Here is a 17,200-nt window from a genome sequence, read left to right on the forward strand (position 1 = left end):
ATTCATAGCAAAACAGTTGAATTTAGGCTCCTTTTCTTTCTCTAAAATAGACAAAACAAAATAGAAAGTCCTAAACAGAATTTCATGGCATCAGAATACCTCAGTCTCCTACCAGTGTTGTGAATGGAATAATGGTGACCTCTTATTCCTTTTCTGAGCACTCTTATTTAGAGATACAGACATTTTTTAGCTATGCTTGCTTTTTTTTTTTTTTTTTTAACATTTAAACATTACAGGAAAGTCACCAATGTGACCAAAGTAATTCAGAAAAATGTGTGAGCTCTTATTCTTAAATTTGTGTTAAAAAAGACTGAGTTTTTCTTTTTTTCTCTAAGTACTTTATACTTTACTTTCAAGCAATGATCTACTAGAATAAAGGCTGACTGGAACTTCCCTTTACAGTCTTAAACTTATATGAAGGATGAATAGTATTCTCATCTATCCCTGCTTTTTATGCCTCTATCTTTTCAATTTATGTTGAGAGAGACTAGGCCAAAGATATTTTAAGATGTTTATGTATAGCTACATTATAAAGATTAGATGGGTTCTAAAATTGTGATTTAATAAATGTAACTACAATTATATAATTTATAATATAACACAACTAGTAATACATTAGATCAGTCCATTTTTCCAGTTTTTCAGGACACAGATATTTCTGCCATTTTATAAATTAAAGATTTGGAGTTACTTTAATATTTGGGGTTGTAACATACTTCTCAAGGTTATTAAAATGTAGTTAAAATCTGCTCTCACTGTAAAGTGTTAAAATTCAGAAGAATATTTGATACAATCTTTTTCCCTCTTGTTAAATGCCATGTTTGAATTTGCTGTGAAATTAGAGAAATTTAATTTTCTCAGGTTGGGATAGGGTACTTAATAAATGATTAATGATGGAATTAAGTTGTTAAATTTTCTAAAAATTGAAATGAATATAAATGCACAATTAACATAAATTTGAGTAACCAAAGTTAATTTTTAGTCAGATTCTCTCTTTTTCTTAATAGGATTAATAGAAAGATTTGAGACATATATAATCAACTCCTAAGGTTCACATAAATGTGACTAATATAAAGCACATCTTGATAAATTAGTATGTGTTATCATGCCTCATAATTAACAAGGAATTAGAAATTAAATTTGTTTATATGAACTTCTATTCTAAAATACAGAGGAAAAATAAATGGCAGCTGGATCCCTTAATAGTCCTATAGATAACAAAAATCAGAGATTGATTTAAAATAAATGCATACCAAAAAATACTTTGAATGCTTCAGATCTACTTTAAAGTATTTTGCTATTTATTCTTTCTCTATATTTTAGAACAAAATTTATGAATAGAAATGTGGCATATAAACTGGAACTGTTATGATGTGTGTTTCATATTTCTGGATTTGGAAAAATGTTCTAATTTTAATCTGTATGTATCTTCCCTTTGTTTATTATTTATTTTTATTTTTCGTTTATTAATAGAGATAGAAGTATTTCTGCACCCAACCCAGTTAACTGGAAAAAGGTTATATAAGAACATGAAAAGTCTAATCCCAGGATGGCCAAAATAGGTTTGCCAACATGGGCTCGGCCGGCAAGGAGGGAAGACAGAGACAGGGACAGGGCAGAGGCTCCTCAGGAGGCCTTCCCTCTTTAGACCTCTTTTGGGGTTCGCCGGGGTCCTGACTCCCAGGTGCAGTTCCTCCTGGGAGGAAGGGTGGCACTAGAGTGCTGGATGCTGGCATAAGAGCAAGTCAAGCAGCTCACTCCATGCCACATCTCCCGCCGCAGTGACTTCCGGCAGGCACTGAGTCTGTACTGCGACAATCTTACACCCGCGAGTGCCCTTTCGAGCCTGCTGGGGAATGCGCTCCCTTTCCCCAAAAGTCCCTCGGCTCCCCCGTCGACCACCCGTCCAAGGGTCCTGGATACCCAACGCCGCCACGTCTGGCACCTCAACTCAAGTCTGGCACCTCAACTCACATCTGGCGCCTCAACTGTCGCGTGGCGCCTCGGCCAGAAGTCCCCCAAGGTGGCGCCGCCTCTCCGTGGCGCCCGAGAGCCCGCAGGCGCGGGTGGCTTGGCCCGCGTGGGCTCCGAACTGCGGCGGCTCTGCTAGACGGTTGCAGAAGCTGGCGGACGGCCAGGACCCCCCGCCTTGTGCAGCCAGGCGTCGAGGAGGCGGCGGCGAGTGCCGCGGTGCTGGCTGGGTGGCCGAGTGGTCCCCGCAGCCTCTGAACCCAGCCATGCTGCTCTGGGTGCAGGACTTCGTGCTGGAGGCGGTGGCCTGCCAGGATGACGATGACTACTTACGCTACGGGATCCTCTTCGAAGACCTGGACCGCAATGGGGACGGCGTGGTGGACATCATTGAGCTCCAGGAGGGGCTGAGAAACTGGAGCTCCGCGTTTGACCGGAACTCCGAGGAGGTGAGACCGGAAGGTGGCACAAGCAGCCTGGGGAGACGTTGAGCAGAGGGTGAAGCAAACCCTACCCTTTCCAGAGCTGCTTTCAAAGGCCTTTGGAGTAAGGGTGGGGTTCTCCTCTGTGAGCCTCGTCACGCAGAATAATGCGACCCCACGAAACATAATCTCAATCTTCTTAAAATAGCCACTTTCCGGCCAGGCGCGGTGTCTCACGCCTGTAATCTCAGCATTTTGGGAGGCCCAGGCAGGTGGATCGCCTGAGGTCAGACGTTGGAGACCAGCCTGGCCAACTTGGTGAAACCGCGGTCTCTACTAAACAAATACAAAAATTAGCCGGGTGTGGTGGCGCGCGCCTGTAATCCCAGCTACTCCGGAGGCTGAGGCAGGAGAATCGCTTGAACCCGGAAGGCGGAAGTTGCAGTGAGCCCAGATCGCGCCACTGCACTCCATCCTGGGGGACAGAGCGAAACTCCGTCTCAAAAAAAAAAAAAAAAAAGCCACTTTCCTTAGTGACAAAGACCTCCAGGGGGCTTTTGGGGAGATGCTGTTTCTGGTGACTCGTTCAGCATTTATGGAACCAGCACACAACGTCAGGCGCCCTGTTAGCCTTTGTGCAGAAGTAAAGGACCATCTCTTTTCTTAGGGGTTTCTCTGCCCAGGGCAGCGTGCTTCAGGGTCGTCTCCAAACGACAGGCACAGATAAGAGCCCCAGAGCTATTCTCTTTTTGACATCCACACCAAGGTCTAGGGGAAGTCAGATCTTGATCCATGGGTTTACACTTCAGCTGATTGTTTTAGAACCTCACCTAATTTAGGAATACATTCCTTCTCTAGGCCAGTCTTGACTTGATTATTTTTAAACTATTTAGATGGAAGTTTCAGAATGTCAAGAGAAAAAAATTATTTTATTTCTTCTCCGTCAATGCTTAGCAGTCTTCAGATATAATTCCTATTGAATTTTAGGAGTTATATCTGAAGACTGTGAAGCTCTTTCTCGGTGAGATTTTTTTTTTTTTTTTTTGGTTGTTGCTAGAAGTCCAAATCATCTGGACTCCTCTTTAGTGATGCTGGGCATCTTTTCATGTGCTTAGTAGCCATTTGTATAACTTCTTTGGAAATTATAATTTCCAAATTCTTATAAATTTATAAGAATCCAAATTCCAAAATCTTATAAATATTATAAATTCTTTGGAAATTATAAAGCCATTTGTATAATTTCTTGGAGAAATGTCCAAGTTCTTTGCTCATTTTCAAATTAGGTTATTTTTTGTTGTTGTTGATTTTTAGGAGTTTTCTATATAGTTTGTATATGAACCCCTTATTATATATATGATTTGCAAATGTTTACTTCCATTTTATGAGTCTCCTTTTTACTTTTGATGTACAAAGTTTTAAATTTTCATGAAGTCCAATTTGTCGTGTTTTGGTTGCCTGTACCTTTGATGTCATACCTAAGAAATCAATGCCAAATCCATTGTTGAGAATTTTGCCCTGTGTTGTCTTCTCTAAGACATTTATAATTTTAAGAGTTACATGTAGGTCATAGATCCATTTTGAATTAATTTTTAATGGGGTGTTAATTAGGGGTTCAATGTCATTCTTTTGCATGCAGATATTCAGTTTTCCCAGCTTCATTTGTTGAAAAAACTGTCTTTCCCCTATTGAATGGTCTTTGCACTGTTGTTAAAAATTATTTGACCACATATGCATAAGGGTTCATTTCTTGGCTCTCTATTCTATTCCATTGGTGTATATGTCTGTCTTTATGTTAGCAGCACACTGTTTTAATCACTCTTGTTTTGCAGTAAGTTTTGAAATCAAGAAGTGAGTCCTCCTGCTTTGTTCTTTTTCAGAATTGTTTTGGCTATTTGGGGTCCCTTGAGATTCCATGTGAATTTTAGTATGGGTTTTCTACTTCTGCAAATTCTTCATTGGGATTTTGGTAGGGATTGCACTGAATCTGTAAATTGTTTTGGGTAGTATAGACATCTTAACAATATTAAGTCTTCCAGCCCATGAACGTGGGACATCTTTCCATTTATTAATGTTTTCTTTAATTTGTTTCAGAATGTGTTATAGTTTTCATTGCATAAGTCTTTTACCTTCTTGGTTAGGTTAACTCCTAAGTGCTTTATTCTTTTGACGCTTTAATGGCATTGTTTCCTTGATTTCCTTTTTGGATTAATCATTGTTAGGGTATAGGTATAGAAATGCAACTGATTTTTTTGTATTATGCCACTTTGCTGAATTTGTTTATTCTAACATTTTGTGTGTGTGGGGGTGGGGGGTGGAGTCTTTAGGATTTTCTACATATAAAGTCATATCATCTGAAAAAGGGATAATTTTACTTCTTGCTTTCCAAATTGGATGGCTTCTATTTCTTTTTCTAACCTAATTGCTCTGACTAGATCTTCCAGTACTACGTTGAATGAAATGATGAAAGTGGGCATACTTGCCTATTTCTAATGTTAGAGAAAAACTTTTAGTCTTTCACTAATGTGTGTAATGTTCATTGCAGGTTTTTCACATACAATTTTTATCATATTGAGGATAGTTTTCTTGTATTCCTAGTTTGTTGAGTGCTTTTATCATGAGAGGGTGTTGACTTTCGTCAAATACTTTTACTGCATCAATTGCGATGTTTGTGTTTTTTGCCATCATTCTGTTAATGTTATGTATTACACTGATTGATTTTTTAAAAATGTTGAACCCTCCTTGTATTCCAGGAATAAATGTCACTTGAGGATGGTGTATAACCTTTTTACTCTAATAAATTCATTTTGCTATCATTTTTTTGGAGGATTCTTGTATCAGTGTTCATGAGATATTGGTCTGAACTTTTCTTGTAGTGTCTTTGTATGGCTTTGGTATTGGGGGTAATGCTGGCCTCATAGGATGAATCAAATTTTAAAATTTTATTTGGGAATGTTTGAGAAGTAGTGGGGTTGGTTTTTAAATGGTAGAATTTACAAGTGAAGCTGTCAGATCCTGGGCCTTTTTTTTTCATTTGGGCGATTCTGATTACTGATTCAACCTCTTCATTAGTTATAGACCTATTCAGACTTTCTATTTCTTCATAATTATTCTTGGTAGGTTTTGTGTTTCTAGGAATTTTCTATTTCATCTAGGGTAACCAATTTGTTGGCATATAGTATATAGTACTCTGTTATAATCCTTTTTATATCCATAGAATCAGTAGTTATGTCCCCACTTTTATTTCTGATGTTAGTAATTTGAGTCTTGTATCTTTCTTTTTTCTTAGTCCATCCACCTAAAGGTTTGCCGATTTTGTTGATCTTTTTGAAGAACTAATTATGATTTAGTTGTTTTTCTCTATTATATTTCTTTTCTCATTTCATCTATATCTGTTCTAATCTTTATTTTTTCTGCCTGCTAGTTTTGGATTTAATTTGCTCTTTTTTTTTAGTTCCTTAAGTTGTATAGTTAGGTTGCTGATTTGAGATCTTTCTTCTTTTTATTTTTTAATGTAAGCATTTATCTCTGTAAACTTCTCTCTTAGTACAGCTTTTTGCCATATCTCGTAAGTTTTGGTATCTTGTACTTTTGATTTCATTTGTCTAAAGATATTTTCTAATTTTTCTTGTTATTTTTTCTTTGACCCATAGTTTTTCAAGAGTGTGTTATTTAATTTCTACCCATTTATGAACTTTCCAGTTTTCATTTTGTCATTGATTTCCGGTTTCATCCACTGTGGTAAGAAAGATACTTGACATGATTTCAGTCTTTTAAAATTTATTAAGACTTGTTTTGTGACCTAGAGTATGATCTTTTCTGGAGAATGTCCTCTGTGTCACTGAGAAGAGTGTGTATTTTTTCTCCTGTTGTATAGTATATTCTGTATATGCCTGTTAGATCTAGATGGTTTATGGTGTTCAAATTCTCTGTTTCCTTACTTATCTTCTGTTTGGTTATTCTATTCATTATTCAGTGTGGGGTATTGAATTCTCCAACTAATATTGTAGAACTAACTATTTCTCTCTTCTATTCTGCCAATTTTTACAATTTTTGACTTAAAATCTATTTTGTCTTAAATAAGTTTAGCTATCCCTGCTCTCTTGTTTTCTAAAATAGTTTCAATTATGTGTGTCCTTAAAAGTAAGAAGAGTCTTTTGTACGCAGCATTCGATTAAAAAAATTTTTTTTAAAAAACAGGACGTTTAAAATCCATTTATCACTCTATATCTTTCTATTCAGTTATTTAATACATTTACATTCGAGGTAATTTTTGATAGATAAGGACTTAATACTACCATTTTGTGAATTGCTTTCTGCTTGTTTTGTAGGTACTTTGTTTCTCTCTCCCTCTCTTGCTATCTTCCTTTATTGTTTGATATTTTTCTGTAGTGGAACGCTTTGAATGCTTTCTATTTTTGTTTTGTCCTTCTACTAAAGATTTTTGATTTGTGGTTACCATGAGGCCTACATAGAGCGTCTTATACTTGTAATAGCCTGTTTCAGGCTGACAACAACTCAACTTTGTACATAGGAAAGTACTTTTATGGCCCCTTCCCCATATTTTATGCTTTTGATGTCAGAATTTATGTCATTTTATAATGTGTTTCTTTTGACAATTTATTTTAGCTACAGTTATTAATAGTTTTCTTTTAACCCTTGTACCAGGGATAAAATTTCTTTGTCACCATTGCATTCCCAGAATATTCTAAATATGTATCTGTGTTACTTATACCATTTAGCTTAGTGCTTTCATTTGTTTCATGTCATTAATTACCAGCCTTTTGTTTCAGCTTAAAGAACTCCCTTTAGCAATCCTTGCAAAGCAGGTCTCGTGATAATGAACTCCCTTAGCTTTTTTTCTGGGAAAGTTTTTATGCCTCATTTCTGAATGACAATTTTGCAGTTAAAGTATTCTTGGTTGGCAGTTATTTTCTTTAGCACTTTGAATGTATCATCTCACTGTCTCCTGGCCTGTAGGGTTTCTGCTGAGAAATCTACTGATAGTTGTATTGGCACTCCTTTTTACGTGATATGTTTCTTATCTTTTGCTGCTCTCAGAATTTTTTGTCTTTGATTTTTGGTGGTTTGATTACTATGTGTCTTGGTGAACTCTTCTTTGAGTTGAATTTGATTGAACATCTCTGTGTTTCCTATACCTGGATGTTGGCATCTATAACCAATTAGGGAAGTCTTTAGCCAATGTATCTTTAAATATGTGTTCTTGCCCTCTTGCCCTTTATCCTATTATGCAAAGGTTTTATTTATTTTTTTTTTTTTGAGACGGAGTCTCGCTCTGTCACCCATACTGGAGTGCAGTGTTGCGATCTCGGCTCACTGCAAACTCCTGCCTCAGCCTCCCAAGTAGCTGGGACTACAGGCACCCACCTCCATGCCCAACTAATTTTTTTGTACTTTTAGTAGAGACAGGGTTTTACCGTGGTAGCCAGGATGGTCTCAATCTCCTGACCTCGTGATCCACCTGCCTTGGCCTCCCAAAGTGCTGGGATTACAGGTGTGAGCCACCACACCTGGCCAGATTTGATCTTTTGATGGTATCCCATAGTTGCTGTAGGTTTTCTTCATTCTTTTTCAGTCTTTTGTTTTTTTGTTCCTCTGACTGGATAATTTCAAATTTTCTGTTTTTTGGCCCATTGATTCTATCAGAAGAAAGATCGCATCTGTGGTTTATAATTTTTACTGAATTTTTCAGTCCAGTCATTGTATTCTTCATTTCTAGGATTTCTACTTGATTCTTTTTAATGTTTTTATTTCATCGTTGAGCTTCTTACTTTGTGTATTGTTTTGCCAAATGTCATTAAATGTTATATTTGTATACTCTTGTGTTGATCTTTTAGAGGATTATTTTGAATTCTTTGTCAGTAATTTCATAGATCTCCTTTTCTTTGGGGTCTATCATTGGCACTTTATTACTTTCTTTTGGAGGTGTTATGATTCCTTGATTTTTTGTAATCCTTGTGTTCTTGTATTGTTATCTGCATATTTGCAAGACAGCCTCCTTCTGTCCTTTAAAGTTGTTTTGAGGCAGGGATAAAGCTTCACTATTTAGTCCAGCCTGTGATTCTGGAAGGACCAGCTGGTGATCACCACTGGCAGGCGGAACTTGTTGTGGGTTCTTTAGTTGGCTGAGATGCTGCCTTTGCTCTGATGTCATCTGATATCAACATCTGGTATCAGATACTGGCTGGGCTGCACTATCTGATGAGACCACTGGCTGAGCTCTGCTATCAGGCAGTACTGTGATGGCTTCTGGTCAGGCCAGTCACAGTGTATTTTTTTAATGAACAATTTCACTATTTGGGTTCTTTAGTTGGGCAAGACCGTAAGCTGGGCTCTGAGTTTAAGCAGAGTTGCTGCTCGTGATAGGTGGGACTAGGGGCAATGCTCCTTAGAAATGCATGATTGAGGATTATTTCCCTGTAAGGGTGAATCCATGGGATGGGCTTTTGGTAGCGTATGGCTGCTGCTTGACTTATGTAGTCAAGCTGGTCGTGTCCCTTTGCTTCTTTGAAATGGGTAGAGGTAGGCATCTCCCTGCCTGGTTGGGGTCACTGGGAGCCTCTGAGGCTGGGAAGAAAGACTAGCTGTCTTGGGACCCAAGTTAGTTCCTGCTGTGTTTCTGAAGGTGACTAGCTTAGCACTGTGGGCTATGAACTTCACTGGTATCTTTGATTGGGTGTCACAGCTGGCAGGAACACAGAGTTATCACCAAGATTCATGGTGCTGGTGCCATGACTTCTGCCTCCTTTCTTTGTTTCTACCTGACTCCAGTGGTCAAACCATGCCATTTTCCTTACTGTTGTCTGTGAGATGAGACTGGATTGGGCTTCCTGAGAAGAATCTCAAAATGCTAGGGAAGCTGGATGACTGTTTCTGGTCCTCTTTTCCCCTGTAGAAACCCTGGGCCCAGAGAAATCATTTGTCTAGTGTTGTGTTGACTTGGGGAGAGGCTAGTGGTGTGGTCAAAGTAAGACAAGTCTTCTTATTCTTCTATTCAGTTTTCATTCAGTTCTTTGGCTCACACAGACATCTCAGGCTTGTTTGCAAGTATTGGAGCTTACGAAAAGATGTTCTGGTCCGTGTATAGTTCCTAGTTGAACTTTCTATGAGGGCAAGTGGAGCATGAGATTTCCTATTCCACCATTTTGCTGATGTTACGCTTAAGAAATTTATTTTAAAATAAAAACTTATCATTGCCATAAATGGAAAATGAGTAGATTACAAGTAAGCATAAAATAAACAAATTGAAAACAAATTAGTATTATTAAATTCTGGCTAATTATTATACAGATGCTCCTCAACTTACAATGGGGTTATGTCCTGAGAAACCCATCATAAGTTAAAAATATTGTAAGTCAAAATGTATTTAATACTCTAAGAAACCCATTGTAAAGTTGAGAAATTGTAAGCAAACTGTTTTAAGTTGGGAATTGTCTGTATTGTCTGATGAAGGTGAGCCTGAGGCTTATACTCTGATTTTTTCTGTAAGAAGTTGCCAATATTGAGGCATTTTAGCACAAAATTGATATGTTCTCCATGATGTAATCAGAAGATTGAAAGAAAATTGGAACAGGAATAATTTCCTCACACTGTAATTTAGTGTTATTTAACTATTTTCACATATGCACCATATGTACTCCAGTCATTGGGAAATTCCTGCAGAATTAATTTGAAATCCTTTTTGTGGCATGAAATCCTTTCATGGTCTCTCCCTTGCCTGCCTTATCTTCTACATTTTTCCCTTGTATTTTCTCCTTAGCAAATCGGAAAAAGGATTGTTATGGTGATTAAATTTCATTCATTCATATAAAATGCTTAGAAGTGCTCAATAAATATTAGCTGTTACTATTATCACTATTATTATGTTTTTCTAATTAGCATATATTCTGTCTCTTTGCAAACACTGTCACATATTCCTGGAACATCCTGTCCCATTTATTTGTCCAGCTATTATTCTTTACAAGTCTCAGCTCAAGCACTCTTCCTCTGTGAAGGCGCTCCTGAATCTCCCCAAACCTCACTGTACCTTGAATACATTCCCTTATGTCAGCTAACACATTGTCTTTGGTTATATGAATGGTTTCTACTGGTCTGTAACTTCCTTCAGGGCAGAGACTGTATCTTCTTGTCTTTTAATCCCTAGCACCTCACCTAGTCAGACAGTGGCAGTTGCTTACAGTATTTATTTTTTAATTCAATTAAAATGTATTAAGGGCTTATATATGCCATACTTTGTGCTAGGTATTGATGGTCCGAAGATAAAAAAGACATGGTCTAGAGGTAGAAGTTTACTGAAAATATATATGATGTGCATTAAAAATATTATTAATTTTTTATTTAAAAAAGCATAAGGCTCCAGTGGGACTCGAACATAAACTCTCACTTTATAAGGCTAAGTCTCAAACCATTATGCTGAGGGACATGCTAGAATTCTACATTTTTTTTTCTCAGTTAACAGATTTTTCAGGTCTCCAATGGCAAAGGCTATGTATCTAAGTGTCATTATCCCTTTCAGGTACTTGGCATTAATAGTTTACCTCAGGTAAATACTTACTAATAAAATTTATAATTATATGAAATGACATTGTGGCTGCTTAATCTACTATTGCACAATTTAAAAATCACTTAATATACTTAGCCTGTAGCTGTGACTGAAAAGCTAGGATAATGGATGCTAATGGAAATCATAATTAGTATGAGTGAAATGTGTACATGTTAACATGATATAGTGGCTTTACTTATGATACATCTGTGCAATGAGTTTCTTCTTCTTTTGTAGATAATTTTTAAGTCTGGAGATACCAACGATGATTTAGGATTGGACTTTGGAGAATTTATGCAGTATCTTCAAGACCATGAGAAGAAAATGAGGCTGGCATTTAATAGTCTGGATAAAAATAATGATGGTATGTGTGTTTTTACAACTACAGTTAACTTAATATGAATATAACTGTCAGTCTAAAGGGCACTTTTAATAGCCTTTAATTTACTCTTAATATCAAAGATTTGATTATTTCTACTAGTTGTTCAGCACTGATTTTTAAATTTCTAAGAATAATACATAAACTATATTTATTAGTACTATAATTCCTATGTGGTTACCATCTTTTTAATAAAATAATTTTTGAGAAGCCTGTGACTTCTAAATTTAAAATTTCTTTGCTTAGTGAGTAGGACTTTCCATTTTTTCTGCAATATATGAGCTAAAAGTATTATGGTAATTAAAAAATGACATTTGCTATTTTTGTGATGATTATAAAAATGTATTGGTTGCAGGAAAGTTAGAAAACACAAAAGGATCTGGAAAGAAAGTAAAAGTTACTTGTAACACTGCTATCTAGAGATCAGTTTTAACATTTTGATACATTTTAATGTTTCCTTCTAGACTTTTTTCTCTGTTTCTTTCTGCCTCCCTTTCTCTTTAAATGTGATTGCAGTCACACTGTATGTATAGTTTGGTGTCTTCCTTTTTTCTTTTAATTTTATATTGTAAGCATTTTCAGTTTATTTAATATTCCTCCCTCTGGTCCTTTCAGGCATTATTGTTCCTCTTGGGACTCTCCCAGTTCATCACATATTTATATGTGTTAAACATTAGTAGTAGAGAAGATTCATTTTTTTTTCTTTTTTTTTGAGATGGAGTCTCGCTCTGTTGCTCAGGCTGGAGTGCAGTGGCACGGCTCACTACGAGCTCTGCCTCCCGGGTTCGTGTCATTCTCCTGCCTCAGCCTCCCAAGTAGTTGGGACTACAGGCGCCCGCCACCACGCCTGGCTAATTTTTTGTATTTTTAGTAGAGACGGGGTTTCACTGTATTAGCCAGGATGGGAGAAGATTCATTTTTACTGCCCCCTGCCCAATTGCCTAGAAGGATTTCCAGGCCTTATGCCAATAGTAGAGGCAAGTGGATGCATGTGGGCTGTACTGTCAAATTCACTAGTTAGAAGGATGCAAGGCCCCATGTGAACTGACCTGGTTAACTTCTGTCACTGTATTAATCTGTTCTTATGCTGCTAATAAAGACATACTTGAGAGTAGATAATTTATAAAGGAAAGAGGTTTAATGGACTCACAGTTCCACATGGCTGAGGAGGCCTCACAATCATGGCTGAAGGCGAATGAGGGGCAAAGTCACATCTTACATGGTGGCAGGCAGGAGAGCGTGTGCAGGGGAACTCCCATTTATAAAACCATCAGATCTCATGAGACTTATTCACTACCATGAGAACAGTATGGGAGAAACTGCCCTCATGATTCAATTGTCATCATCTGGCCCTGCCCTTGACACGTGGGGATTATTACAATTCAAGGTGAGATTTGGGTGGGGACACAAACCAAACCATATTAATCACCAAGAAAGTGATTGGTGATTACTTTCTGAGCCCCTGTTCTGTTCAGCCAAAATGTCCATGGAATGCTGTTGCAGATATGTGAATGAAGTAATTATTAAATGTAATTTCATCATTAAGGTCCTTTTTTGGATAGAGCTTTTTGGGGATTGAGGAAATGGTGGGAAAGGAAATAACATTTACTGGAATCTCCTACTTGTCATATTTGTTCTACCTATTTTACCTTCTACATCTTATTTTTATCTCACACAATCATCACAGCAGCTATGTTTTATAGTTGAGAACTCTAAAGCTTAGGAATGCTAATAATTTTGCTTACATTAGATATCCCAATGAACCACACCTCTCAGGATTCATGCCCTTATGTTGCCGTGTGCCATACTGACCTGGGCTTGGCCATTTAGCTTGCTTTAGCCATTGGAACATAAGCAAATCTTGATATAAGTACTTGTACATTGGGGCGTGTCTTCTTGAGTGCTGTCTCTTGAGCACTGTAAACCACCAGAAAAAAAGCCTAGCTGACATAGGACTCTTTTGGTGCTTCTTCATCAGCTGGAAACCTTTGTGTCTGATGGCACCTTTGCCCAATTTGCTTGTGCCCACTGGGCTTGCTCTGCCCACTTGGGCTGGCAGGCTGCATTCAGCTTGTGCTGCTGGCCTGGATCCCACACTTGCTGGCTCTGCACTTAGCCCATGACTAGTCCAGGCATGCTGCCTTGAATGGCTTCCACCTTGGGCACCAGTGTCTGGATGAGGGGGATGCAGTAGCACTTGACAACTCAGAGATGACAGCAACCGCAGAGCCTCAAGAGGTGTTACAGCCTTTTGCTCTGGGAGTACTGAGCACTGAGCACCCCAGGAAACATTACAGCTTGTTTGTGTTACAGCTCATTTGTTCCTGCAATCCACCCACTTTGGCAAATGGGGGCCTGTCACAGCTTGTTTGGTCCCACCACCCCGCTCCAGCCATGGCTCCTGGGCTGGCCTAGCCCTGCCGCTGCTGCTTCCCATCACGTGGGGTGGCAGCCCATTGCTGGGCAGGAGGGTTACTATGTTATAGCTCTGGCTTGGGGAATTCTGAGGTCTGGGCCCCCAGAAGGGTTGTTGCTCTTCATTCCCATAGTCCAGCAAATGGGAGCATGTCACTGCCTATAGCTCGGAGAGCTGGCCAGGAATATGTTATAGCCCTTTTTGCTCCTGCCGTTTGGCAGGCTCTGGGTTCTTGTCCTGTAACCAAGAAGTATGAGTTTACATGGACATTGGAGAGTCAGCAAGGCAGGGCAGAATTTTATTGAGTGACAGGAGGAAAGCTCTCAGCAGAGAGGGGACTCGAGAGCGGGTGGCCCTCTGTGTGAGAGTGGGCCTGAAAGTGGGTAGTATAATGTGCAGCTGAGTCCAGGGTTTGTATGGGCTCCAAATGGGGGAGTGCATGCTAATTTGTCCATGGGCAGGCCTGGAAAAATTACCATTTCATTGGCTACAAGGCATTGAGGAAGTTCTCGCTTCAGTCATGGACTCTGGTAGCTAAGTTTTCAGACTTTAGGCTGTCTTTGGTTTGACGGTTGGGTTTCACCGGGGACTTGCCCCTTTCTGCCTGGGAATTTGTCTGCCTCCTGCTGCTATCATAGCTACCCAGCTGGAGAGGTCACATGGAGAGAGCTACCCAGTTAGTCCTTAACTGCTCTATATTCTCATCTGAGGTGGCAGACATGTGATTGAAGTAATCTTGGCCAGCTGCAGTTGAACCAATAGTTGATTAAATTTACATGAATGACCAAGACAAGACCAGAAGAAGAACGAACCAACTGAACCAACAAGTTGAACCAAACTCAGATTGCATATTCATAACTAAATATATTCTTTGTAAACCACTAAATTTTGGGGTGGTTTGTAACTTAGCAATAGATCACTGGTACAGGAATAGAATATTTTGCGTTTCTCCCTGGAATTACATTGTTGAAATGGTTGCAGTCCCCCTCTCCATCTATCTAAATACTGTTATTCCATTCAATTCATTTCAATTCCATCTTCTCAGTGAAAGCTTACTGCATATAATTAAAGACAACACTAAATGTCCCTTTAAGCCCATAGACCTTGATTATGTTCTGGATTGGATTACCTAATTTTTTTCTACATATTTGCCTGAATTCTAGGTTCTTTTAGGTAAGGATTACGTTATATATTTTAGTCAATTAAGCAAACAGTATTTGAGCATTATATATGAGCTAGTGCACTAGGAACTGTGTTAACAAAAGTCTTCAGAAACACAGTTTTGGGTGGAATAATAAAAGATGTACATAGCTATATACAAGGTAGACTATGATCATTGCTATAAAAGTGATACAAGAAGAACTTAATTGTGTCCAGGCACAATTAAGATTTGTACTTGGTTAATATATAAACAGAAATGAAAAGAAAGTGTTTCTTGAGCGGAGACAATAGCTTGAACAAAGGCATAGTTGGGAAATTACCAGACAAGGTCAGAGCTGATTAAATGACGTTTTCAGTTTGGCCCTGACTTACTACTTTTTGGAAGATTTCATTGATATATAACATATACTGCAAAATACATAAATAAATTACAAATGTAAGCCCCATGAATTTTCACAAGGCAAACATGCAGCATTAAAATAGCATCTAGACTAAGAAGTAGATTATTACAAGCATCTCAGAAACATTCCTTTTTTACCTGCTCCAAATCACTATCCCTCCTCTGCAGGTACCTACTATCCTGGTTTCTAATACCATATGTAAGTTTGCAATACATCTTAGTTAAATAAATATGTGTACCTTGCTCATACTGCACCTATTATTAAAATCGTTTTTGTTTCTTTGGTGGTTTCTTGTTTATCCTTTATAGTACCTCATTTGTGACTCTTATTTACTCCTTTATTTACCCTTCCATTGCAGTTTATTCATAGCTCTTCCATTAACAAACATTGAGCAGTAATTATTTTTAAAGTAATTGGTGCATCTATACAAACTGGTAAACTCCTTTGGGGTGTTTATTAATTTTTGGATTCCTTCACATGTAGCATAGTGATTTGCATAGTAGGTTTTCAAATTTTAAAAATTATTAAATTGAATTGAAGAGTATAGTATTTGAAGATTATAATGGTATATAAGGCAGAGGATCCTGCCTCCCCTATTGAAGAAACTTTGATTTCTAGATTGAGTAATAGACCAGTAAACTACATTCTGTGGAGCTTGAAATACTGGAGGCCTTTGAGTCATTGCAAAGAGTCTGAGGTTCTATAGATGAATAATGGGCTTTGTCTATTGGCCAAATAAGTAATATCTTATACATATACGTGTGGGTAAAGGTATGCATAGACAGCTATAGTTCATAAATACAAATTAAAAGTGTGACTAAATTTATAGTAACTTTTTGACATTATGTATTTTTCAACTAGGAGACACTAAAGTTAATTTATTTTTACATTAAAACATTGTTCTTATATTTAAAAATTTTGGATATACTCAACTACTTGCTTTACACAAGGGAGGAATCAAAGTTTCTTTGGACTTGGTGAGTGATAGGATTAGATTTGTGTTTTAGAGTTTGAGGAGAATATGGAATATTTAATTTTCCCTTCACAGCATCCAACATTGTGAGTGAAATGCATAGTAGGCTTATATTAAATATATTCACTGATTTGAGTTATTTAACATAGTATACGATGTGTTAAAAGAGTTTGGTGTTGTATTTTAAGTAAATTGTTTCTTTTAAAGCTTATCTTATAAAACATTGACTGGCCTTATTTTCAGGCCCATAGATCAAATCTTCAGAATTGACTTTTTCAATTCTTTCTAAGTAGGTATAATAGTCAAGAATCTCTTATAGACCTACAATCCCATTTAGAAACGTCTGGGGCAAAATGTGGTTTGAAATTTAAAATTTGGATTTTAGAAAAGTAGTGCAGTACATATATGATATATAATACTCCAAGGGACTATGGGGCACTACCATGCAGTTATAAGCATGAATACTTTTGCAGTGAAACATGAATATTCACACTAAATTAGATAAGTAATTGACTAAAATTAACCTAATATCTGTTTAAGGTAGATTTTGCCACCATTTGAACTTTGGTACCAATTTTCCAAAAAGTTTGTTAGGCTTTGACCTGTGGATATGGGATTATAGGTCAAAAACATATGGGCCTTTAAAGCCTTTTATATTCTAAGTATATTATGCCTTATTGTCTTTTCAGATACTTTAACTTGACATTTTTTCATTTTTAAAGGAGTAATAGATGCTTCAGAAATAATTGCTGCTTTGAAATCTCTGGGTATGCATATTTCTGAAGTCCAGGCAAAAACAATTCTGAGCAGGTCAGTCCTTGTCTTTAGTTTTAATAACTTTTTCTTGTGTTTTATACTTGATGTTAGGAACTAATTGCTATAAATGTGGCATTTTACCCCTTATTCTATAACTTGGT

At 37.6% G+C, this 17,200-nt stretch overlaps 1 protein-coding gene across 2 annotated transcripts in view; it reads left to right on the top strand.

Annotated features, from left to right (window-relative positions):
* The first annotated feature begins 1,763 nt into the window (after positions 1-1,763).
* The window catches only part of LOC129012667 (mitochondrial adenyl nucleotide antiporter SLC25A24-like), a 75,872-nt gene continuing 60,435 nt past the window's right edge, over positions 1,764-17,200 (top strand). Inside the window, exons 1-3 of one of the 2 annotated variants that reach the window (XM_054448588.1) lie at positions 1,764-2,420; positions 11,191-11,317; positions 17,006-17,093. In XM_054448588.1, coding sequence (XP_054304563.1) covers positions 1,857-2,420; positions 11,191-11,317; positions 17,006-17,093 — 779 coding nt within the window. In that variant the 5' untranslated portion in view covers positions 1,764-1,856. The remainder of the gene's footprint in view (positions 2,421-11,190; positions 11,318-17,005; positions 17,094-17,200) is intronic. The other variant, XM_054448591.1, reaches the window with a different exon arrangement.

The sequence above is a fragment of the Pongo pygmaeus genome, chromosome 1 (genome assembly GCF_028885625.2).
Source record: "Pongo pygmaeus isolate AG05252 chromosome 1, NHGRI_mPonPyg2-v2.0_pri, whole genome shotgun sequence".
Taxonomy (NCBI): Eukaryota; Metazoa; Chordata; class Mammalia; order Primates; family Hominidae; genus Pongo; species Pongo pygmaeus.